General features: G+C 50.3%; 3 protein-coding genes across 10 annotated transcripts; 1 reads left to right on the forward strand and 2 right to left on the reverse strand.

The window, feature by feature from the left end:
• Positions 1–1,876: 1,876 nt before the first annotated feature.
• RPUSD2 (RNA pseudouridine synthase domain containing 2) lies at positions 1,877–5,343 on the reverse strand. The gene is made up of 3 exons (XM_054825917.1): positions 4,822–5,343; positions 4,160–4,456; positions 1,877–3,435 (listed from the first exon to the last, which is right to left on the reverse strand). The coding sequence occupies exons 1-3, from the start codon at positions 5,194–5,196 to the stop codon at positions 2,632–2,634; spliced, it is 1,476 nt and encodes a 491-aa protein (XP_054681892.1). The 5' UTR covers positions 5,197–5,343; the 3' UTR covers positions 1,877–2,631.
• A 236-nt stretch (positions 5,344–5,579) lies between these two features.
• Positions 5,580–11,950, reverse strand: LOC129206547 (protein-L-isoaspartate(D-aspartate) O-methyltransferase-like). Of its 5 annotated transcripts, none has more exons than XM_054825921.1 (9): positions 11,927–11,950; positions 10,438–10,577; positions 9,491–9,595; positions 8,953–8,984; positions 8,356–8,461; positions 7,603–7,719; positions 6,841–6,926; positions 6,409–6,578; positions 5,580–6,087 (listed from the first exon to the last, which is right to left on the reverse strand). In XM_054825921.1, exons 2-9 carry the CDS (start codon positions 10,550–10,552, stop codon positions 6,075–6,077), a joined length of 744 nt encoding a protein of 247 aa, XP_054681896.1. In that variant the 5' UTR covers positions 10,553–10,577; positions 11,927–11,950; the 3' UTR covers positions 5,580–6,074. The 5 variants fall into 5 exon arrangements, with proteins under 5 accessions (XP_054681896.1, XP_054681895.1, XP_054681897.1 ...); XM_054825920.1 differs by having other exon boundaries at positions 7,603–7,723; positions 8,357–8,461; positions 11,927–11,948; XM_054825922.1 differs by lacking the exon at positions 11,927–11,950 and adding an exon at positions 11,300–11,373 and having other exon boundaries at positions 7,603–7,723; positions 8,357–8,461.
• CCDC32 (coiled-coil domain containing 32) lies at positions 10,680–17,530 on the forward strand. 4 transcript variants are annotated; one of them, XM_054825928.1, is made up of 4 exons: positions 10,680–10,796; positions 11,932–12,181; positions 14,196–14,352; positions 16,218–17,530. In XM_054825928.1, the coding sequence occupies exons 2-4, from the start codon at positions 11,941–11,943 to the stop codon at positions 16,354–16,356; spliced, it is 537 nt and encodes a 178-aa protein (XP_054681903.1). In that variant the 5' UTR covers positions 10,680–10,796; positions 11,932–11,940; the 3' UTR covers positions 16,357–17,530. The 4 variants fall into 4 exon arrangements, with proteins under 4 accessions (XP_054681903.1, XP_054681902.1, XP_054681900.1 ...); XM_054825927.1 differs by lacking the exon at positions 10,680–10,796 and adding an exon at positions 11,503–11,526; XM_054825925.1 differs by lacking the exon at positions 10,680–10,796 and adding an exon at positions 11,505–11,557.
• The last annotated feature ends 6,352 nt before the right edge of the window (positions 17,531–23,882 follow it).

Here is a 23,882-nt window from a genome sequence, read left to right on the forward strand (position 1 = left end):
GCACACGCTGCGGCAGTTTTAACTACGCTTAAAGCCTCGTGGAAATCGGATTGTACTAAATCCTGTGCAGAAAGCGGCCAGATCGGGACTCTGCAGTCCCGTAACGGACCAGTTCAAAAGCGCGGCGGTGTGGAAGGCGGGCAGCTTGGCCACGTCGCAGGGTGAATTCCGAGTCAGTCCTACACAACGGGTGGGTGAGGCACGGTGAAGGTCCCACCAGGGTTGATTTGTATAGGTAAGTGCTTTAGCTGCTGCCGAGATGCACGTTCTCCCCGTCCTTCGCTGTAGCATCAAACTAAACCTGTCCCAGAGCAAGGGCTGCCTCCGGGCCCTGCACCTGGCACAGCTGACGATGCCCACAATCACCCCACAACCAGGACACAGGATTTGCCTCAGACCTACTCTGAGATGGGAATTTATCACAGCACATCTCCAATAGTAACTTTCCCCATTAGCGAAACAGCAAACGACTTCTTATGCCTGTTCGTATGGGCTGGACACCAGCTCTGAACTGAAATAACATTAAATATGATGTTCCTTGTGAAGTCAACCTTAAATTGTCACTGCTGCAGCGTTTCCTGACCAGCAAGGTGTGATAATTAAAGGATGCTAACTGCAAAACAGGGAGAACCCAGCACAGAGCTCCAGTTCCGCATCAGGCCCTTCAGCCATCGTCTGCACCTACTGGCACAAGTCAGTAAAATCCCTTTCAGAAGCTTATTTCTTACAGAGGGGAAAGAAAAAAAAAACCTCAACCAACCAAAAAAACCCCAGACAATACAACTTGGGACATCTCAAAGTCTAATTTCAAGCTGTTGCCCCCAAATCTACTCCTTTTCCCTTGCATCTAAAGCTAGAAGAGCTGCAGACATCCTTATTTATACACTGAACGTGGCCAAGTTCCATTTACAGTTACATGAAATACGTATTTCAGCACATAAAAACTCTGGATGACCCTAGTTTTTAGCATCATCTCTCAAACACAGGGGACCTTTTATCTCCTTTAACAAGCCGCCTGTCGCTAAGTACTAGACCTGGCCTTAATACGTGATGGCAGGAAAAATAATAATATCTGTGGTTAAATTAGAATCCTGAGAGACCTTTGGCAGGATGTGGGAGAGCAAAGCCTTGCCGTCCCTGCGGGCCCAGCCAACCTTCCGTCCCCAGCATCCCACTCACGGGCATGGGTGAAGCAGGGAGTTCTCCAGAAACCTGGGTGAAACGGGCAAACCAGTAATAAAAGCTCTGCAGGAAAACCACGTCTGGGGCAGCTGGGAAACAGCTAGAGCTCCCTAGAGCATGGCACGGAGACACCACTTGAGACCGGACTGCGCTCCAGCACGGCTGCTGCCACACTTGCTGAATAGTATCAGCTCCCTGGATTCCTTTCTTCACCGTTAAAAATGGCTTCTTTAATATTTTAGAAGCGTAGAACGCTACGCACACACCCTGCGTAGGAACGGCTGTGGAGAGAGGTGGCTATGGAGCAACAGGGCTAGAAGCCGCTGTCTGCAACAGTCCTGAAACAACGTGGCTCTTCCTGAGTAACGGTTTTGATCGTCTGCAGCAGTCACTGGAGCTGCTCATTACCACTGGGGGCACATACAGAAAAGAGAAAAAAAAAAGAGGAAAAAGAAACTGAGACGGCAGAATTATTATAATAACCCTCCCAGAGGCCAAGAAGTGGCTATGGTGGTCTTAGTCATCCTGGAAACATGTTAATAGAAAATGTATTAATAAAACAAGCCTTCTGGTTCATAAAACAGCTTTTGTTTTTCTTTAAAGCTGATTGTCACACTGAAGCAATATTAAAAAAATCCACGCTGATCAGAAACAACCTGCCTATAGCATGGTTTTAAAAAAAAAAAAAAAAAAAAAAAAAAGAAGAAGTTGGCAGCCTGACCTCTACTTTGGATTTTTCCTCAAGTATAAAGTTCCTAATGAGTCATAAGGGATGGAGGTCAATGGGTTCTCACAAGAGAAGCCAGATGTTTTTGGGAAGGCAGGAGATATGTCACTGGGGAAGCAGCAGAACAGAAAGGCAAAAAAAAAAAATCACCTTGTAAATCAGTCTCCTTATAAATCTCATAAGGACAAAATCTGGGGACTAGTACCTCCAAAAATGGGCCCAATATAAAGAGACTGGTCCCTAGAGTTACTAACTTGAAGTAATTATTTGAACAAATACTGAAAGAGCAATTTCAAAGCAAAGTCTACGTTGCTGGCAAACAGTAAGCACAAAGTGGATCAGCTTCACAGTGTGCTGTTTTCACCTTACAGTGCTCTCAGTGATAACATGTGAGTTTTAAAATCAGTCCGACAACAAAATACAGTAAAAATAGTTTTATGTATGACATGACATCCAGCACATTGAAAGACATTCCAGCAGCTCTTATTGTAAGGTACAGGAACATAGCAGGCCAGAAGAACAACCAGTTGCCAACTTTTAAGCGCGTGCACTTAATTATCTGCGTGGATAATCGACAGCAGACCCAGAGGTTGTGGCAAAAGGCAAATCCTTCCCACCCCACCTCGAGTCCTGGGCACTTTGTTCACCTCAACCACAGTGAAAGAGTCAGTCTTCGGTCTTTGCAGGACGCTGCCCTGGCCACAGGCATCAGATGCCCTCCGTCATTCCTCCCAGTCTTCCATCGCCCACTCGGGCATCCTGGAGCAATACTCAAACTCTGCTCCCTTGTAGCGCAAGGCGTGCAGGTACATCACCAGCTCCTTGGGAGACGGGTCCCGCCTTCTCATTCTACACTCGACGCACAACGGGTCCTTCTCTTCTGAACTCCCTTCTCCCGTTTGCCCGTCCTGATTCTCACACGAACCAAGTTCGTTATTTTTTTCAAGTGTTTCCAGGTTAGTATCAGAGTTCAGCGGACAAGCTGTTACATCATTTCTCTCAGGATCCTTAGCAGGATCCTTACCGTCCTCGGCAGGGCAGGAGTTCTCATTTATAGAATCAGCCCGCGCAGACTTTGTGCAGTCACTTGAATTACCACAGTCTTTATTTTCAGCATTGGAGTTCAAGTCCTCCTCCGAAATACCCAAGATATCCAGGCTCTGTTTGGAGCGATGCTCCTCTACTAGTGCCTTAAGGAGTTCTTCATCCGTTTTACCGATCTTGCCTCCTTTCCCCCTGTCAGGGCCCCAGGCTTCCATATTATAGATGGGGTCGTTGACAATAGGATGCCCCAAATACTGCAAGTGGACCCGGATCTGGTGCGTGCGGCCGGTGCGTGGAAGACACTTGACTACGCTGGTCTGGCCGTTGTAGCTGAGTCTCTGGAAGATGGTTTTGCAGAATTTCCCTTTGGGGTCCACGCGGCACACTCCCACTTTGTAAGAAACCACCAGTATGGGCTCTTCACAGACGACTTCGTGCTCTGGGAACTCCCCCACCACACGACAGACATACTCCTTTTCCAGCTGCAGGAAGACAAGAGTAACTTTCAGAAAACAGAAGAGAAAACTGTCTCTGTCCTGATTACACCTGAGTCTCATCCCAGCTACTCCTCTCTTTATCTTCAAGGAAACGCATTTGTAGGCAACATACTCCCAAAATGTTATTACGACTCAACAGGAATGGGAAAAGAAATTTAGAAAATCAGCTACTTAAAGCCAAGTTTCTCTCACACTTTCTCCAACTAGTTGGGCAATCAGGACAGTAAGGGTCTGGCCAGTCTTCCTCATATTAAATTCAGCTCTCAGTGCTTTGCGTTGCAACCTTCGTTCCACTGCCTTGACGCAAATCCTGGAAGCTAGTGCCCTACCGCTACAGTTCTGTTCAGGTTGAGAGCCACTGGAAAAAATGAGAAAAACTTCTAAAACTGAAAAAGTCCTAGATGATTAACACTTCTACTGATAAATAAAACTGCTAACTTGTTTGCACAATCCCAGCCAGTTTGCACAGTCCCTTAGGGAAGGGGATTCCTTTCAATCTAATATTACCAAAATCAATTACATTTTCACTCAACTCTTCTTCTCTTGACGCCTCTCATGCATAATACAATCAGAATGGTAAGGTGACCACAAGCCATTTTGGGAACTTGTGCTCGTTTACACCAAAAATTTGGCCGAGTTTGGCCCTAACCCATTTCAAGAAAACAGCGTGCCAGAGACGCCAAAACCTACTGCAGCCCTTAGCTCTCACCTGTCTCTCCCGAACCTGCTCATCGATCCTCTTGGATACCTCTGCGGTCTTGGCAAACATAAGTACTCCTGAGGTCATGCGATCGAGTCGGTGAATGGTATGCAACTCCTTCAGATCGTGCTCTTTGCCTAGGATGAAGATGACCGTGTTGTGACGAAACCTGCCGCAGGGATGTACTGGCAAAGAGGAGGGTTTGTCCACAACCACCACCTCATCGTTCTCCACCAAGATCTGGATAGGCTGGGCAGTGACCGGCGGCTCGTGGCGATGCACCGTATTCCTGAGAAAATCATTATTCTGCAAGACAGACAGACAACTAGCGTGAATCCAGCCTGCGTAACCCCCCCGTCTGGCTTGGTATCGGGGCGGGGGGGAACGAAAGGCCTTTTGTCCTGGGACCCGGGACTTAGCGCAACAACTCTGCTCATCGACGTTCAAATCCAATAATTTGAAGCGAAGCGCTATCTCCCAGTGGTTCCCAGGGGGCCGAGCAGGAAGCCGCGGGGCACGCCGGCTCTGCGCAGGGCTGCGGGATCTGCACGCTCCTGACCCCGCTGAGGTAAGGATTCCCTGGGACACCCGGTTCCCCCCAAACCCCGCAGACTTTAGCACCACCACGGGGTCACTCCACCCGGCCCAGGCCCCGGGGGGAGGGTGCCCACCTTGAGCACGATGTCCAGGTCGCGCACGGGCTCCTCGTTGAGGCGGAGGCGGCCTGCGCGGGCGGCGGCCCGGTAGTAGGCGAGGGGCTGTGCGCGGAACTCGGTGCTGAAGACGTGCAGGAGGCTGCGGCCCACCCAGCGGCCCTTGCAGTAGGTGCGGAAATCGAAGTAGTAGGGCCGCACCTTGCGCAGCCCTCCCTCGAAGTAGTAGGAGGTCTCGGCGAAGTGCTCCGCTCCGAAGCTCACCCCGGTGCTCAGCTTCCGCGGCGGCGGCACGTAGCGCTCCCCGGCCGCCAACCGACGCTTCTTGGGGGCCGGCGCCGCCGCCTCCTCCCCGCCCTCCTCCTCCTCTCCCCCGCCGCCCGGCTCCGCCATGCCACCGCCGCGGGGAAGGAGCGGCCGCGGCGGCCGGGCCCCGCTCCGCGCCACCGAGCACAACCTGGCCGCCCACACCGCGCCGGCGCCTGGCGTGACGCAACGCGGCGCACGGTGTGACGTTCAGCTGCGCGGCCAATCGCCGCTCAGCCCTGCCCCGCTGTCCGCCCCGCGCCCCGCCCGCAGTTCGTCCCCTCAGGTGAGGGCTCGGCGCGGAGCCGCCCGCCCCGTCCTCCCCGGGAGCACAGCGCCGCCCTCAGCCCGTCCCGCAGGACACCCCGCCGCCTCACCGCGGCCCGCCCGCCGCTCTCAAGCCGCCCGTGTGCGGCCAAGAGTCGGCAGGAGAAGGAAGGGCGCGTCAGGGAGAAGCAAAGAGACCGGGATTTTTCTTAAACCTCAAAATTCTCAGTGTTGCAACCAGAGGTTAAATTAGTTGATGCAAGACAGGCAGACAACATGCTCTCATAAGTAAACTTTGACAAATCAGGGTAGATCGCTGCTCTGAAAGAGTAATTGCGTCCTATTTTCTTCAAGCGTTAGGCAGAGTAGTCCATATTACAGAGTATTTTTAGTGAAGGTTTAAGTATTCCTGTCTGCTTTTGGAACCCTCTGTGCACAGATGTTACCTACAGCTTATCAGACGGCTGGTGTTACCTGGATCCTCCCTCTGGAAGCAGGCATGGCCTCTGAGAGCCTCCCCCCGCTCCTGCTGCTGGAGAAACACCCCTTCGGTTTCTCCTTCCCTCCGTAACCAGCCCTGCTAAAGCAGAACTTGCCTTCGCAAGAGTTAGAGCTCAAAGCGAAACCGTACAGACCATCTACAGTCACAAGTCCCACTCCTGAGCTTTCTGAGGTCACTTTAGAGATATCCATCCATGTCAGAATTCATCCCTGAGGCAAAGAAAAACCAACAGTTACCATTCGTGGCCTTCGGTTCAGTGACAGAATCAACATGGCTACTGTGTTTACGAAAGTGCACAGGCTCCAAAAAAAGGGGAAAAAAAAAAAAGCTCGAGTCCTCAGTCTGCAGGCCCTATCTCATACCAAATACCTCCTGCTCTCCCGCTGTGCCTTACCACAGCCAAGCCTCTTCTCTTTTTAACAAACGGCAGCTGCTAGGAATCCAGGACTCTGCCAGTAAAGTCAAGGAGAGCAAGCTCACAGGGACAGCGGTGAGGAAGAAACGCTCCTCAAGGGAGAACAAATTTTTACCGAGGCCACTGCTTTTCCTTATCTGTCAGAGGAACGTAGATCACGCCCATCAGTTGTGTTTCGATGATCTGCCCGTCGCTGGTTTTGTCGTACTGCATCAGAACTTGGTTTGCGCCTTCGGGACCAACAGGCAGTATTAACCGACCTCCGGGCTTCAGTTCATTCAGCAACTGGCAAGCAGAGAAACCAGAATCAGAGCGCCAAAAAAAAAAACCCCCCCAAAAAACCCCAAAACCCAAACACAAAAAGAGTTAAGCAGAAATAAGCCACACTGTGAAGGTCATGACACCTCAAAAACCACAAGCTTGCCAGCTCCACATAAAATCGACAGAAAAAGAAGGTACCAGAGGTTCCATAATTTTTTTTTTTTTTTCCACAACTACCGACCACAGGCAGCCCGCAGCAGCGGACACCCAGTGTGACCGCTCTTACCTCCTTTGGTACAGTTGCTGCCGCCGCTCCGACGTGAATGGCATCATAAGGAGCCTCTTCGGGGTACCCCTGCCTGCCATCTCCAACTGTGGGAGGAAAAAGCATGCAGAAAAGACTTTTGTTCCCATAACAACTCCACACAAAAATAACTCTTCCTATATGCTTTTAACTGAAATCAAAATGACAAAAAATTTGTAACAAGATGGTGATGGCAAAATTTGAATTTCCAGACCAGAGCACTGACCTGTCTGCTCAAAATGTAGCATTGGTTTACTTTTTAAGAAAGGGGAGAGATTTCTGGTATGGAGCCACGCTAGAAGAGGAAACAGCCAAAGCCAGGAGGGCCTTGCAATGACAGAGTGGCTTTGTGCGGGCCTGAGATTCCAGACACAGGAAGAGCTGACTCTGTATCCTCCCAAAACCACACCACGGCGTGTGCGGACCCACACAAATGAACTAGAACCCAGACGTGGCACCACCACTCTTCTCTGAGGAGCGTCTCTTCCTGAATTAAGATAGTCACTACACACTTGGAAGTAAGGCGTACGACAAGACTGCCTGTAACATTAAATACTACTTGTTTACACCGTAGGGTTCAGGTCAGCGTGGCATGGGGCCTGCTTAGCCAGTGGCTTCTGGCAACACCGTGGCAAGCTTCAACACGAACTGGAACAACTGCTTTGAGCAGCAGAGCTCTGCAGTCAGCCGGAGCTCACGCGCGTACACAGGGAGGAACAAGCAGCAGGGTCGCAGAGAGCTCACCCACAAGCTTTACACGGCCAGAGCTCAGCAAAGTTGGATCATCTTCTTGGACGTTTCTGATGGATTCATGTACCAGCTCTTTAATGTGCTCTACGCCCACGGCTTTCCCTGTTGGGCCCATCTAAAAAGAAGAACGGCAGACAAACACATAATTCCTCCCAAATGGTAGAGAGATGTATTTTACAGGGCAAGTTACTGTGGGATTGGAGAACTTCCAGAAGAACTTCAGAGCAGAGTTTCTGAATAGGAGGTGGAAATACTCTGCCCCCTTGGTTTGAAGGCTGAGTATTCTCAGTTATATTAGCTACTTGAGGGATACACAGCCACTGCCTATGGGGATTCCTAGTGACCCTTCATTTCCAAAGAAATAATTACTTGGTAAAATTAGCAGCTCCCGCGGCAGGGCCAATTCCTTGACTAACTAACCTCCTGAGAAGAGTAACCTGAGCAGCTTCTAGCACTTCACAGAAAATACTTTTAGGAGTTTAGAAGACAAAGAAACAGACTGTGACTACTTAGAAGCAAACTAAAAAGAACCCACAATGGACTCACATGGTAGATTAACACGCTCCTCTTGATCTGAACCGGGTGAACATACAAAACATCTCACGGCAGACAGAGCATCCACTCAGATTCCAAAAATGACTGTATTTGGGTTTACTACAAGGTGGACTGGGAAGAATTTAGCTCTGTGCCCCACTCCCTTCTCTCCCCACAAGAAACGCGTTCTAGAAACAGAGTCCTGTGAGCTCACCATCCTGGCAAAGCAAGCTGTCAGATATCCACTTCCCGATCCAACATCCAGCGCTTTCCCACCTTCCACGAGCCGATCCTTCAGCAGTTCCAGTGCATGGGCATGCTGTGTGGACAATGAGTACAAGAAGGTGTGAAACATCCCATTCTAGTTTCCTCTCCTAAAACTTTTTTCTTGTTCTAAGCGTTACCTGCTCTGATTTAAGCAAAGCACACCCGGCATTTTGTCTGAGACAGAGTGAAATTCAAGGGTTTGATCTGGGACATCTCTTTGCAGAGCAGCATTTAGAAAGAGGTTCAGTAATAAGATGTGAAGCAGTAGGAAAAAAGGTCTCATGCAAAAACTAGACAACATTAACAGTTAGGAATTCTGTGCAACCGAGGCTATCTAAGCATGCTTTTAAAGCAACGTAAAGAGTATGGGGCAAACTTCTTAAAAAAGAAAAAAGCTTCGCATATACAGTGCCTCAAGAAACAAGCATGATTATCATGTCTGTTGGATCTGTTTCACCTTTCTACTTTAGTATTTAAGAAAAAAATAAAAAAAATGGCAAACAAGCAGTTTCCTCCATTTCTGTTACAAGAGTTCCGTTTTACCATGTGCGGTGCGCTGATTGTAGCCTTGTATCCTAAAAGGAAACGAGTGACAACACTTATGTGATAAAGAAATTACAATTAAAGTTACCAACACGGACAGTTCTTTATTCTCCCCCACTTTCCCCTAAAAATACGAAAACGCTCTTCTCTTTTGCCGCACGAAAAGCGGTTCATTGCCTTACCACCTCCTCCCACGGGATACCAACGAGCAGGATGCCTGCACAGCGCTGCAGCCCCCCGCTCGCCCATCGGAACACCCTGCAGCTCTCGCAGCCTGCGCTGCGCTTCCACCCCCCACGCGAGACGCAGAGCAACCAGTGAACATTTTGAATGTGGAAAAGCTGTCTTGCTCTTTCCTCTGGATCCCGCAGCTGAAATACTGATGGGGTTTGCTCTACTCGACCTATCGTAAAACTCAGCCACCGTTCGTGCGGAGAATTTGGACCTGCCAAGCCACCTCGTGCCTCTCTGTCAGCGTGACGAGCGCAGTCGATGTGCACGCTGTAGAAGTGGCGATACTGTGCCTTAAGTTACTCACCGATAGATTGAGGAGAATCCATGTACGGGAAATATTTGATGTAGTGACCTCTGTCAGTAGCCAAGAGCACATCAAAGACTTGCTGGGATTTAATTATCCCTTTTTCTGGGAGGAAGAAGAAAAGAGAGACAGAAAGGACGTAAATCCTCAGCAGCAAGAGAAGATTTGGAGGGGGGGAGTATAGGTCAGGGAGTTAGCGATGGAACTGGGAGAGTTCAACCTTAACAAGCCATCTAAGAAGGGACAGAAAACAAAACCGCAGATGGAAATACATCCTTCTAGGTTTCTGCTACACTGAATGAAATCACGTTACGGTCCCAACCATCAGCCCAGACTCGCTCAGAGGATGGTGACTTACACCCACGATGTTTCTGGGGCTGTCCAACGTGACAAGACATAAATAGAGCCGCACTTTCGCTCCTGAAAGCGAAGACTCCAGTTCGGGTTTCAGGAGCGCTGGCACGGTGACTAAATTAAAGCTAAGAGCGACAACTGCAGAAACATTCAACATCCCTTCACACCTCATCTCCGAGGGAACTCTTAGAGGGGAAAAATCTGCTTTAGCTGCAGGGGAAACTCAAAGCTCTTTTTAAGGGCGTTCCAGCCCACTGTCCAGAGTGGAGCTGCAGCACCGAGCACTACTCCAGTCCTCAGAGCGATGTCACCTTGTGCAACATTTTAAAAGGCGTTGTGTATTTACAACAGAAGAAAGGACGTGGATAGTCTTTCCTGCCACTTCTGGCATAACACCTTGTTTCCAACTATAAATAGCACAGGTTCACACTGGGACAAATGCTGACATTCAGGCAATACTAACTCCAACACTTCAGAACGAACAGCGTCCCACCCTATCACTGTAAAACGCTAAACATCCTCACGCTGAAGCGCCAACGGGTTCTGTCGGTGGCTCTAGGATGTGCTTTAGGAGGAACCGCGCCGGTACTCACTGTAGAGGTTGTTGACTAGCTCAGGGTGCGTCTTCCCGCTGGAAGTCCAGGCCATGGTCCTGGCGAAGAGCAGTCCCATGACTGTGAGCACGGCGCAGGGCAGCAGCCAGCTCATCCCACGCAGACGGGTAGTGGCCTGCCTGGAGGGAGGGATTCAAACCCAGCTCTTCGGCGGGCACGTCAGAACCGAACCCCCCCTCGCTGTAACGCTACCTTGCACTTAGTACACGATTCGAAACACGACGGAGCTTGCACGCTACGCAGGACAGACCGTCAGAGCCTCAGCACCGCTACGCTCACTACAGGCACGGGCTGCGAGAACGAACTACCGGCCGGCTGCAGCGCTCCACGTTTAAAAAGTAAATCCCACCTAAAGCCGCTGCTTCACGCTGAGGCCTCGAAATCCCCGAAGCCGGCGGGGGCGGGCAGGGAAGGAGCGCTCTATGGCCGGCTGCCGATGGCGGCTGCCGTGCGGGGCACGGTCACACCGGCCGCGCCCCGGGCCCCAAGGGGAGGAGGGCGGCACCTCCTCGGAAAGGCCGCGGCAGAGTCGGAGGTAGCGAAGCCGGCGGCGGGAGCGCACCCCGGGCACCGGAGCTGCAAGAACCCCGTGTCCGTCCCCCCCCGCCGGAGAGCGGCTTCCCCCCCGGCCCGGCCGGCACTGGGCTGCTGCTGCTGCTGCTGCCGCCGCCTTGCTGGGGAAAGCGGGGCCGAGAGGGTACGGCCACCGGCCCGGAACAGGCCCCAGGCCGCCCCCTCCCCAGAACAGGCCCACGGCCACACCAGCCCCTCCGGTACCGGTACCGGTACCGGCCCCGGCCCTCACCGCGCAGCCGCACTAGGCCCCCCCCCCGCCCGTTACCAGGTGTAACGGCTCGCTCGCCTCCTCCGCGCAGGAAAACTTCCGCCCTTTACCAAGATGGCGCCGCGGCGGATTCAGCCTCTCTCACGCATCCCACCGATTCCCCGCCCTCCGCGGGGCGGTGGGCTAATAGACGCCCTCTCGCCGCCGGGATAGCGCTCCGATTGGCCAGATCGTGGTGCCAATCAACGCGCGGTGAGAGGCTGTCACGGCTTCCAGTGTTTACGGTGCTGGCGGCAGCTGCGGTGGCCGAGGCGGGTGCGGGGACCGGGGTGGCCCCTCCGTGCCCCCGGGGAAGAGGGCAGCCGAGCCGAGGCTCGGGCGGCCCCGGGGACCGGTGGTGTGACAGGGGCCTCCGCGGGAAGGGCCGGCAAGGGCGCCGTGCCGGCAGGGGCATCGGGGCCTGCCTCCCCGCGGGGTCCCTGGGGCCCGGAGGGGCTCGCTGGGTTCCCGGGCAGAAATGTGACGCACTAGAGCGTGTCATCGCTCTCTGGAGGGAGCCCACGCTTCCCCGGGGGGGGGCGGGGGGGGCGAGAGGTCGCCGAAACGTCTGGTGACGGGACTTGGGCAGAGGGAGGCCTGGGAGAGAGGGTGCCCTGCTCGTATTCAGCGTTTAATTCCCCCCACCTCAGGACCTCACGATGAGAATGATTGAGAGCGTTGACTCCGTGGTCACCAGGTCCAGCGAAGACCTCTGGGCTGAAATCTGTTCCTGCCTGCCCCATCCCGACCAGAAGGACGCTAGCGATGCCTTTACAGACTCCTTCATGGATTCCTACGCCGAGGGAGGAGGCCAGAGCAGTGGATCAGACGGCTCTTCCCAAACCCATCTGAAGCCCTGGGCGCCCTTGAATGATTCAGAGGTGTATTTAGCATCCCTAGGTGAGTGGCTGGTAAAGCTTCGACTTCTCCATTTGCTTAGGCGCCTGATGACAGCTGTGGCTGTGTTGATGCGGCTGAGGTGACGGTGCTCACAGCTCTGGTTGGAAAGATGTCTTGCAACTGTTTAATAGAGCTTCTGACTCATTTACGGCACGCGCGTTAGTGGAAATGAGAAGCACGGTCATAGCTTCTTCAGCTATGCCACAGAAAGGACAATCAAGTACAAACCAAATAATTTGGCTTTTTTCCCCAAAAATAAGTGGGGTAAGGACACTGCTGTTTTTTTCTGAAGAGCATGTAGTTCCACTGTAGTTGACTCGGGGAGGGGAAATGCATTCTGAACCCATTATAGAGCCTGTGTGGTTTTTTTGTTACCAGAATTTGTCTCATTCTTTTTATGGAGACTCGGGAGACGCTTCCGAGTGGAAAGAGAAAAGTGAAATTTCTTTCTGTGACCTGTTTTTCTGGTTGGAGAGGAGGGGAACAGGTATGGGAAAGAAAGCTCTGATCCTTTCCCAAATCATGCCTGCTACAATCTGTATTTTAAGGTGACAGATCACACAGATCATCTTTGCACAATTGCTTCTCTTAATTCCTGCATAACCGATAACGCCATAAATTGATTGTGAACAGTGTAAGAGCTGATAGAAACACCTGATAGGAGGGACGATAAGGTTACCAGTACTAGAGCTAACACCCTAGCACAGCTCAGCGCTGCAGTCTTTAGCTCTAAGGCCATGGAATCAGTCACCCTGTTTTAAGTGTTTCCTCCTCCCTTCAGAGAACGTTGTACAACAGCGTTGAACCCCGGGATGGATGCTGCAGTTGCCTGTTGGGAGGAAGCTCTGGGGTTCCCCTGCCCTCCAGCAGCTGGACTGCTGCTCCCTCCAGTCGTGGCAAAACATTCCATCTTTATGGCTCTTTTCCCCCCCCCCTTCCTTCCGTCCTGTGGTGTTATTTTTATCTTGGGTCAGTTTGTAACCCGGTTTGCAGTGCAGCCGCACGCATAGTTGCCTTGGCCTGCGTAGGAGGCTGCATGCAGAAACAGGCCAGGAGGAATGGGGGCAGAAGTGGCTTTTTAAGCTTTTATTTCTGCTAGAGCTTCCATCTTGCCTTAGTTGCTGGTTTAGACTGTTATTTCACAGTACACTAAGTAGAGCTCTTAGTATCAGATCAAGGGTGCCACAGCAACAAGACAGAAATGGCTCTTGTGGTATTAATTACTGCTGCAGTTCTGACTTGCTCAGAAAATGCCAGTGGATTTTTACAAACAGGCTTCAGACCAGATCAGTGTCTGTTTTCTCACAGCCGGGATGAAAGCATAACACCAGCACAAAGTTTCTCTTGCATATTCTGGCTAAGTCACTGGAAATACAAAGCTGTTCTAGGTTATGATAATTCAAATCTTCTGAATTGAAAGGGCCAGAGACTTTCAATGACAGCTCAATTCTGTGATACAAGACAACCCCCAGAAAGCCCAATAGGTGGGCCAGTGCTGTGAACTAGCCCGATTCAACAAATGATCGTACGCTTTTCAATAAAAAGTGTGATTACAAGTCAATACCTGACCCAATTTAATTGTAATGGGATTGCATGACCAGAGGAATTAATGAAATTTGCTTTCTTACAGCTTTGTGTATTGTAGTTAGATTTCATGTAGTTAGATTTCCATTTGCATGGAAACTGTGGGAAGTTAATGCCTGTGCAATCTGTACCCTCCTGTGTGATTTCACAGAAACTGGACAGTAAGTGCAAAAGTTATGAAAACTCAAAAACAGGCAGAGTTGACTGATTATGTAAACCTTATTTCCTTCAGAAGCATCACCTAAAAAAAGATCTTGTATATGTACAAGAAATACAGTCATGCAGACTTGAAATAAGGGGGGAACATTACTTTTTCCAATATGACTTAGTCTTGAAAAGTTAATTTAACTTTTTTGATACCGAAGTCCAGATTTCTTTTCTTCCCTTTTAGAAAACCATTATTAAAGACCCCTCCTTTGCCTCTTCACAGAGAGAAGACTGATGAGAATTAAAGGCTTGTCTCAAGAGGTGACCTCCAAGGATATGCTGCGCACTCTGTCCCAGGCCAAGAAGGAATGCTGGGACAGGTTCCTGCAGGAGAAGTTTGAGTCTGAATTTTACATCGAGGGGCATGACTCTGATGAGAGGTAACAAGCAAGTCAATGAGAAGGGATTACCGCTTACCATGTTAGCAAACTGACTTTATTTCTTAAAAACTGAAAGAAGGTTTTGTCAGGACTTGTGATAGGGCATTATGACAAAAATAACACCTCACTGGAACTTGGTAAGGCTGTCACAGCCTTTCTGAAACAGTTTAATGTCCCTTTGCATCGTACTAGAGGGGAACATGCAGAGCCCGTAGGGTTTCAACTGTCAGTGCTGTTCACTGATTTTTGCATCCCTTGGACTGGGGCAATTCAGCGTGGGAACAACTGGAACCTACTTGGTAACTTCCCTTGTCACCTTTGGGGTAGGGAAGGAATGGAGTAGAGGAAGGGATGTCTAATGTGTCTCAGAGTGCCTTTTTTTTTTTTTTTTTAAGACTTAACTTTAAAAGGGAAGCCCAAGCCATTCCTTGCCCCTTTGTAAGGGCCCAGTTAAGCAAGGCTTGAGACACAAGTGGGATTTGAAGTTCTTTACGGGGTTGGTACCAGTCCTGAGATTAGATTTCCCGAGTGGCTCTCCCTTCCGTGCGCCTCTTGGTGCTGCTGCTCTCTCACCCATTACCCTTTTACAGATGATGTATGCTAAAGAAAAGGACTCTCATCTTAATTCACTCTCACATTCCCAATAACTTACAGTGCTCTCCATATTTATGCTTTCTGAGCTGACATTTTTCATGATTGCTTCTAGCTGAAAAGAAGATTATTCTTCTCCCTTGAAGAAAATCTACTTAAGCTAGTTTGGGCATTTAGGTATGAAAAATAATCCATGTTTATAGGGAATTTTTAGAGTCTTTCTTTGACCGGTTAACTTCAATGTGATTTATATTTAAAAACAAGCTTTTGCAGACGTACGTGCTCTTTCTACTCTGTTTTTAAAGGCTGGAGATGTTATCCATGAAAGAGTTTTCCTCCCTAGAATTTGACTATGAAGCTAGAGGTCACTCCTGAACAGTGCCAAAGTATTTGATTCTCACCCACCAGCGTAATTAAACAAGCCTTAACTTCTGAGCACACAGATAATTTCAAGGACATTACCAAGTGAAATTCTGCTCTTGTGAAAGAGCAAGTTAATTTCGCTGTGGCGGTATTGAATGACTTGAATCACACTTCTAGAAGATGAGCGCACGCACGCATACATTTAGGAGTTATAATATTAAACTTTAAGGTTTATAGCCAGCATTTAAACAGAGACAGGGCTAGGTCTGTTCTGGTCAGACCAGTTATTGTGAGATAGGCTGTAAGACAGTAATTATGCTGCTCTATATTTATAAACTGCTATGGAATCCTTAGGGTGGTTAGTATTCTAGAATGTACATGTACTGCCTTTTTCTTCTTTAATCTTTTGGAGTTATTAACGGTGACACGTTTTTATATGTGCTTCCTGGCTTGGTTTTGTTCCCCTCCCTTCCCCCCCATATTTCCTAATCACCACAATTAGGCAGTTGTGGGGTTGGGTGGTTTGGTTTAACACTAGTTTCCTTACTTCCAGCCCTGAAAGCTGGAAATGGAATTGTTGTCTTGGGCCACAGAGACAGACTAGTGCTTCAAGAACGTAAAGGTCGATGTACCTGCTCAGGATTCTTTTCATCGAGAAAAATCTGAGCGTAAAAACTTTTCTAACCATAGTCAAACAAGCCCAACTACAGCAGAATGTCTCCATAGAATGAAAGATTCTGCTTGTTCCTCTGGCACACAGATCACTCTCATGATAGACCTTGACTGTGGCAACAAGAATACCCTCCGAGGCCAAAGAAATACACATGGAGGATTTTCCTGACGCTTTCTCATACGTTGCTGTGAGGCTTTGTTGCTCACTTGTTTCGCTTTGTGCCTTTGCTTTCCCTCAGCACGCTAGAGCATCTGAAGCGATGGCTGCAACCTGATAAAGTAGCAATCAACACCGAGGAGGTTCAGTACCTCATCCCTCCGGAATCTCAGCCAGAGAAGCAGGAGACCGAGGAAGAACCTCCAGCTGCAGAGCAGTGAGATACACGCCGGCCGTGCCGCAGAGCCGCCGCTTGTCCGAGCCCTCGCAAAGTTGTATCCAGCGACAGTAATAACGGGGAGGGGGGAGAGGGAGCAAAAAGTGCCAATTATCGGTCATTTAAAAACCAAAAAACCCCACACAAGAACCCCAGCTCTGGACCTCCAGAGACAGTGACTGGCATTATGGATGAGAGCGGAGCGCCTGTGACACAGCAAATGCCGAACTGAAATCTTTCTTTGATCTTCTCCCAGCCTGTAGCAACCTAATCATTCCAGTCTGAATGTGAATGGTTTGTAATTCATCAGGAGACATATTAAACAAAACAAGCAGTTGTTCAGAAGCATCAGAAAACATAACGGTCTAGAATAGAACAGATAAAGCCATTCAATTGGTTTTTCTTCCTGTCTTGTACCTTTTTTATCACTCAATTGGGCATTTTTTTTTTCTTTCCTGCCAAGTCCACTGTGGTGTTTTCTGTAGATCTTCGCTATTTAAGTCTGAGTTGGCCCTGAGCTGTGCCTGGAGGAAGACAGATACTTTTTACCTACGTGGATTTGGAACCCTGAAGGAAGCTACCATCAGTTTAACGATTGCAGCGGTATCATTGACATGTAACTATTTAACACTCCTCTCTATGTAATGTACCCTTCTACAACATCCCACTTTATTGGCCAAACTATTACAGAATAGACTGGAGGGGGGTATTTTTTTTCTTGTTGGTCACTTTGTATCCGTTCTTTATCTCCTTCAGGGTCTCCAAAAGGAGGGTCAGGTGAGATCCTGTATCAGGAAACCAAGAGTGATAACCAGGGAGGCTACAAATAACTTGTTTTCATCGCAGACTTGCATAGAATTATCTGACTTTAAATGTGTTCTAGTATTTAATTGTTTTGCATCCTGTTTAACTCTGCAGAGGATTGTTTCCCAGGACTAATCGATGAATCTCTAATCATGTACTTGTAGAAGACTGATGTTTCTTTAACCTGTGCTTTCTGTCTTGGCATTGACGCTAAAGGTCGATAGAGGGAAGCAGCGTACGTTTTCTGTCAGATAAAGCTCGTTCAGACAGAAATTGTAGGGTTAGTTCTAGTTGTTTATGCACACTGGAGTCATACCATGTTCATTATGTATCTGTATGAAAATACATTTTTAAAAGTAGCTTCTTGATCCACCTTCCTTGTTTCCTGTCTCTGTACTTTATAATTATAAGCAGTGCTGTTATCTCATTCACTGACAGCTGTTCCTCTGTTGGTGCTTCTCCTTCAGTGTCATGACTCAGCGTTTGTTTCCACCATCAGCTTCATCAGTCTAACCACCCACCCCAGGCTCACCAGTCACAAAACAGTCACAATTCTCTGTTAGAACAAACACTTTTTTTTTTTTTTAAGACTTGAGAAATACAGTGAATCACCTGTGTGTCGGTGATACAAGACTTGCAAATCTCATGTCTTGTTGGAGGGTGGGTTTTGTCATCTTTTAAATGTACCTTTTATTTTTAGAAATAAATTAAGTCTGCTTTCCTGCACAGATACAGTGCTGTAAAGCTCTCGCCTGCGATGTCAAGCTATAACGAAGATGTTTCTGAGTATTTACCAGAGTACAAAGAGAGAAAGGTGCAGCTTCTCTTTCTGTACCCAGGCTGTTTCGCAGTGAATATGTTTCCTTCTTGTGATTAGCAATGACTGAAGGTGCTTTATATTATCTATTCCTGTTAAAGCTATCTGAGAAAGAAATGTCTGCAAAACAACTGTACTGACACCCTTACGCTTCCACATAACCTAGCATTGCCTCTAGGGGAGGGACCTTAGAGAGAGTAGCTTTCACCATTTCATTTTTTAAAAATTGCTCAGAAGCCCAAGGAAAGGGTCTGGGGAAGAATTGTCCAAATACAGAATTAGCCAAGGCCTTTGAATTCACATGGGTACCCTGGCAAGACATATGCGGGTTAGTTAGCTCCATACATCTGTCCACGTACAGACGACTGAAGAATGAGAAGGTTATCTGCCTTGATTTGTGCCAAACAACAACAACTCCGAGCTCCTTCATGTGTGGGAGGATCCATGCGAACGTAGCGGGGACGAGCAGCTCTTCCACCCCTCCCTCGGCATTTGCAAGGCTCCCTGCCAGGGCGACAGGGCAAGTCCCACTGCTGCGCCCGGAGAGCTGCCGCTGACCCTTTGCATCATAGCAGGGACTTGCGGTAAAAACAAGATCAGGAAGAAATACCAGCTTTCTGTTTGTGGCTGCTGATCGGTAATGTCAGCACAAGACAGTAAATTAGGTCCTGAAGCACTGCAGCGTCATCTTTTCAGCAGAGAATTAAACCTGCCAAAGCGCTTATAGATTGGCGTTTAATTGGAGTCTGCCTTCAGACCAAGCAGTAGCTCCAGCCCTACCAATTTGCAGGCTGTCCAGAGGCAGGCTGACTCAGTCTAACTCAATGGGGATGTAAACAGAAAAAAAAAAACCTGAAAGACCCGATCTATCCGCTTAAGAACAGAGACAAGACTAAAAGAAAGCTAGTTTATAAGCAGACGAGGTATCTTTTATCTAGTTCTAACCTAACCACACTTTTACTGTATAGAAACATTTACACTTGCATAGTCTCTAACCCCGAGTTGCTCAAGGAAAGGGACACTGCCCGGTGAATGCAGCGCGGCAGAGGAGATCGGAAGAATAAGCTGAGAGCTTTCACATCGTCCACCCTTCGGACGCTGACCCAGCAGAAATCAGACTTGGGGATTTAAAATCCCCAGAAGGACAGCAAGAGCTCCTCTGCTAAGACCCTTAAGAACTCCTTTACAAGATCACGTAAACCGTGAGTATGTGAAGAAAGAAGCGTGATGTGTCCGGGCAGCGTTGGTGCACTGGGTGGTGATGCTACATGCGGTTTAACTAGCAAGGGCTTGACTTCAAGCTGTTATGGTTTACTCTAGGAAGAGCAAGCTGTTTAGCTCCTATCAAACAAACAAACTCTTCCTGGTACAAGCAGCATTTTCACTAGTGACTTTTTTGGCTTATACAGCAATGCCAACCTTCCTATACGTGGAAATAATTCGCAGGCTGGGAGATGCGCCAATCTAAACAAAGAGACGAGCCGTGGATACCGGCACAGCGACAGAGAAAAGGCAAACTGTCAGGAGGTGCAGAGGGGCCCGCAGCAGCAGCGTCTGCATCGTGTCCGGGCTGGTACGCACGAGCACAGACCCGCTGTCAAACACAGGAGGTGATTTTTCAGGTGGGAAAAACTCAGACTCACAAAAGCAATGTTAGCCCCCCGCCAGTTTGTACCTTTTAGGACAATGCTTTACCCTTTCCTCTGCACGGAACAGCATTTCTCTACCCCCTTAAACTCCCCGGCAAGACGGATCACAGCGGTACCGTAACACATCACCAGGCTGACAGTAATTGGTTGTCAGGATGGGGCAGAATAAAGGGAAATCTAAGACAATCCGACCGCTGCCTGGCCATTGCTGCCCATCTCACCGACCTAAACGACAGCGGGGCTAACGAAGCACCGCAGGCAGCGAGAGAAGACTGGGGAGGAGGAAGAGGGGCTGGAAAATAGGTGCCGCAGAGCGCCTTTGTGTTAAAGCAGCACCTAAACCAGTGAGTGACTAAAAAAACCAAACGATCAGGCAATGGCTGAGGCCGATTAGCGTGTCTGTGGGATATAATCGGCCGTAAGCATTTGCTGAACACACCTATCAAGCACAAGCCAATGCACAAATACCCGCCGCTAGGATTCACACGTATCCCTGGGAAAACGAGCGCGGGCAGCTGCCTCCGGTAGCACAACCGCGCACGTCAAGGTCGGCTCCGTTTGTCTGTGCCTGACGTACGCCGAGCATCGCGCTCGTGGCAGCCTGATCCTCCCCACGCTTTCCCAAGCGCTCCCTCCCACCCACCCGTACGGGGGGGGAAAGGGGTGGTTCGCGGTGTACTCCAGCCGACAGAATCAATCCGACTGAAGCGATTGAAGCATGAGCTGGCAGCGCTGTATAATGACGCTGAGAATATTCTGTCCTACTTTTTAATTGACAGGCTCTCTAGGATATCGGGTTAAGGAAGAGCGCAGCCTGCTGCAGGAGGGAGGGCTGGGCTGCCATTGCCATTTTGCAGAAAAGGTGGCCCAGACACATTTTCAGAAGCGGCTCTGGTTGCTCTCGGGAGAGATGACTTGCAGGTGCTGGAACCTGCAGTTGTTTCTAAAAGCCAACCTGGTGACCGACACAAAGAAAAGGATAAAATCACGGCAAACTCAGATTCCTGGTCATCGTCCGTACGGGGAGGGACGGGCACCGGGACGCCGGAGCAGGCGCCTCGAGCACTGACGCTTCGAGCGGCGTCGCAGCTCACAGGTCGGGGATCAGCGGGGTCGCAGCTTTCGAATCCATCGCTTGGATCCATTCAGAGACAGAAACTCCCGGTGCGGGGCAGTTCGGGCTTTGGAATAACAGGGACTTATCCTACAGGGTCTCTGGAAGCGGTAAAGATCGGGTCAGAAAAGGCTTTTCCAGGATAAGCGGGTGCAGAGGGAAAAGCTCCCGGCATCGCTGCCGGATCGCTCTGTCCACGGCAGACCCGGACGAATCCTCGGGGTGGACACACTCTGTCCCAGCCCCCGGCGATTCATTATTCCGCCGGCGCGTTCAAACTCCATCTCATCTCCAGTGATCTTTTAAGAGCCTTCTGCTTCCCTTATCAGATTGTTCTGCTGTTTAAAATTAACGGCAGCTCTTGGCCAGACTGTGAGATGGAGACAAAGATGATTTTCTTCCCGCTGATTATTTGGCAGGGATGAGCGCTCGCCTCTGGAGTCAGCTCCCGGCTTTAGTGACACCAACCCACATCCATCAGACAAATTAAAAACCGTCTCTCACTAAAAGTCATAATTTTGCAGAACTTCTCCTAGGACTGGCCAGACAATTTCCATTCCTCTTCCAGTTGATGCTTATTTTTAATTTTCCCTTATTTAAGTTATGAAGGAAAGCTCCTGCACGTGGAATCAGAGGCTTCCAAGGAAAACGGAGCTGATGGGCAACAATCTGCTTTGGATCTGGCAGCCAGGTTAAATAACAGGCAGCCCTGTTACTCTACACTCCCTTCTTACGCGGCATACAGTAATTAATACGTCTGAGTTCAGAGCGATGCCTGCGGAGAAGCAAAGATCTGGTTTTCCTTCCACAGGAGAAGACAAGAACAGATAAAAGTGACAAACCCCCAATCTTTCACGAGGGGCAATAACCGCTCCAAAGCGGTTTCCCCGACAGCCTGTTTGAGTAGCCGAGAGCTTCAGTGTCTGTCCCGACACCTCTAAGAAAAACGTCACAGCAGTATTTTAGCAGAAAGATGGGGTTTGTGGTCGGGGGGCAAGCGGCTGCTCATTTTTTTCAGGACAAGCTTCGCAAACCCAGGCTGGATTTCCGGATGCTCGTCGCCCTCCCGGTGCCGCCCGAAACCCCCTGCCCCGCGGCAACGACCCGAAACTACGAGAGGGGCCGCGGGGAGCCCGGCGGCACGGGCTGGCCGGGGAGGGTTCCCCCTTCCACTGCCAGCTTTGTCTGTACTCTTCCCCTGCTCCGGGATCCCCGAGATCCCCCCTCCCTCCCCAGAAACCACAACCCCCCCCCAGCCGAGTCCTGCCGCTCCCCAGGGAAACCGAAGGCGCTCGGACCCGCGGGGTCGCGGCTGATTCTGGAGCCCTTTTTGGCCCAGGAAAGGGATGTTTTTCCATAGCGCGGTTGCTGCGGGCTCCCTCCACGCTGACAAGCAAAGGGCACAAAGCCTTTACTCGGCGGCGATCTGCCCTACCCGAACATCAGCCCGGCGCTCAGGTCAGCACAGTAATTATCCCCGGCTTTAATTTCACCTCTCATTACCACCAAGCTTGTCATAACGCTCTTGCATAACGTAATGGAGATGAAGTAATTACTATAGTGACGGGACACTGGTATTGCTGTTTGCCACTCAAAGCTCGTTAGGAGCCGTACATTATTAACTTCGTCTTCCCACTGAAATCAACATCGAAGCAATAGCCGGTTCCTCTTTTTAATTGCAAGATGCAACTGCGTTACAGTAATAAACGCCCAATTAAGGCTAATTTCTCCCAAGCCCCCGTTTCAAAAGTTGTATCGATCGATCGCGCGGCAATTCACTAACTCGAAATAAGCTGGAAATCATTTCCAAAGGGAAAAACCGGTGCAGAAAAAGCACCTCAGGAAAGGCGGCCAGAGGGGACGGAAGAGAAACCGCAGCTCGCGCGTGCCCCGAGCGGATCCCACAGGAGGAGAGGTGGGACCTGCCAACGGCAGCGCTTGCAAAGTCACCCTGGCATTCCCGCCTCCAGCGCGGGAACGACGCTTTGCGACTCTGCACCGCGTTTCCCGAACGTCAGCGCCACGTTTCGACCTACGAGCCTTTCGCTCGCACTTCGCTGAGGCTGCTGATGGCGCCGGCAGGAGCGACGCTGCTCAGCCCTTGATCTCCACGTGCTTTATGGATTGCATCCCCCCACGCCGCTCCCGCCTTTAACCACGGGAAAGCAAAGCCCCAGCTCAGAGACGCACGTTTAAGGGCGACGGGGAAGGGCCCTAAGCAACTTCAAGCAAAAAAAAAAGGAATTCCCTGAAATTTCCTCATGCAACACCTGCCCTATAAACACGCGATCTCAGCAGAAAACGAACAGATTCCCAAGGCATCGCCCTCGGTCTTTGCGAGGCGTGGAAGCGAGCGGGGAGAAGGGCTGGTGGGCGCTCACGGCCGCGCTGCCTTCTCTCCGTCCAGCCCCAGCCCCCACGTTCCGCTCGGCCGTCGCTGTTTCTCCGCTGATGCGGTTACCCGAAGCTGCTGCGCAAAGCCTGAGCGGTTCCCAAGAGCTTCGCGCTCGTCGCCGTACGCTGCACTCCAGCCACGCTCTTACGTTATTCCCCCTCTTATTTCAGCTTTCGGCCTTAGAGAGCCCCTCTGGTACAGCTGCCTCCCCCCGCCTGCTCTCCCGCAGCCCCCCCACGGGCCAGGCTGCCTTCGCCGGCTCCCCCGGCCCCCTCCAGCGCCGAGCGGGGCGAGGAAGGGGACACGCCACCTCTGCCATCGCCCGGCAGCTTGGGAACGTACATACCCACGGGGAAAAGCCCTGAGCAACGCCCCGGGCACGCTCGCGTGGCCGCAAAGCGGCTAAGGAGGCTGCTGGGAAAAAGATTCCTGGTTTTTCCCCAACACCCCCCAGCTCACCCTCAGGGAGGTGCTCCCAGGGGAAGGATGGGCAGATCGACAGCTCCAGCGTTGGTACTTACATTTTTGGGTAACCCCTTCTCACTCCTCTGCCCCGTACGTGGTGCGGGATGGGCGCAATCGAGCTCTTCCACGGGAACAAAAGCACCTTTATAGCACAACACCAAGGAGGTGGAAACCCCCTCACCACCAAAGGCAGCTCTTCCCTCTCCCAACTAGCAGGAAAAAAATGTGGTGTTTTTTTCCCCCCCCACTATACATTTTTTTTCCAAGCTCCGTGCAGCATTCAAAC

Source organism: Grus americana, chromosome 5 (assembly GCF_028858705.1).
Source record: "Grus americana isolate bGruAme1 chromosome 5, bGruAme1.mat, whole genome shotgun sequence".
Lineage (NCBI taxonomy): Eukaryota > Metazoa > Chordata > Aves > Gruiformes > Gruidae > Grus > Grus americana.

Bases quoted from the DNA above. Each gene is read 5' to 3' on its own strand.
- RPUSD2 (XM_054825917.1), bottom strand. From the start codon at position 5,196: ATGGCGGAGCCGGGCGGCGGGGGAGAGGAGGAGGAGGGCGGGGAGGAG. The intron at 4,457-4,821 runs GTGGGCACCCTC...TCTGTCTTGCAG, and splicing joins ACCTGGACATCGTGCTCAAG to AATAATGATTTTCTCAGGAA. The intron at 3,436-4,159 runs GTGAGAGCTAAG...GTCTTCCTGCAG, and splicing joins AGCAGGTTCGGGAGAGACAG to CTGGAAAAGGAGTATGTCTG.
- LOC129206547 (XM_054825920.1), bottom strand. From the start codon at position 10,552: ATGAGCTGGCTGCTGCCCTGCGCCGTGCTCACAGTCATGGGACTGCTC. The intron at 6,927-7,602 runs GTGAGCTCTCTG...TTCCTCCCACAG, and splicing joins TGGCCGTGTAAAGCTTGTGG to TTGGAGATGGCAGGCAGGGG. The intron at 6,579-6,840 runs GTAAGAGCGGTC...TCTGCTTGCCAG, and splicing joins CAGCAACTGTACCAAAGGAG to TTGCTGAATGAACTGAAGCC.
- CCDC32 (XM_054825928.1), top strand. From the start codon at position 11,941: ATGAGAATGATTGAGAGCGTTGACTCCGTGGTCACCAGGTCCAGCGAA. The intron at 12,182-14,195 runs GTGAGTGGCTGG...GCCTCTTCACAG, and splicing joins GGTGTATTTAGCATCCCTAG to AGAGAAGACTGATGAGAATT. The intron at 14,353-16,217 runs GTAACAAGCAAG...GCTTTCCCTCAG, and splicing joins GGGCATGACTCTGATGAGAG to CACGCTAGAGCATCTGAAGC.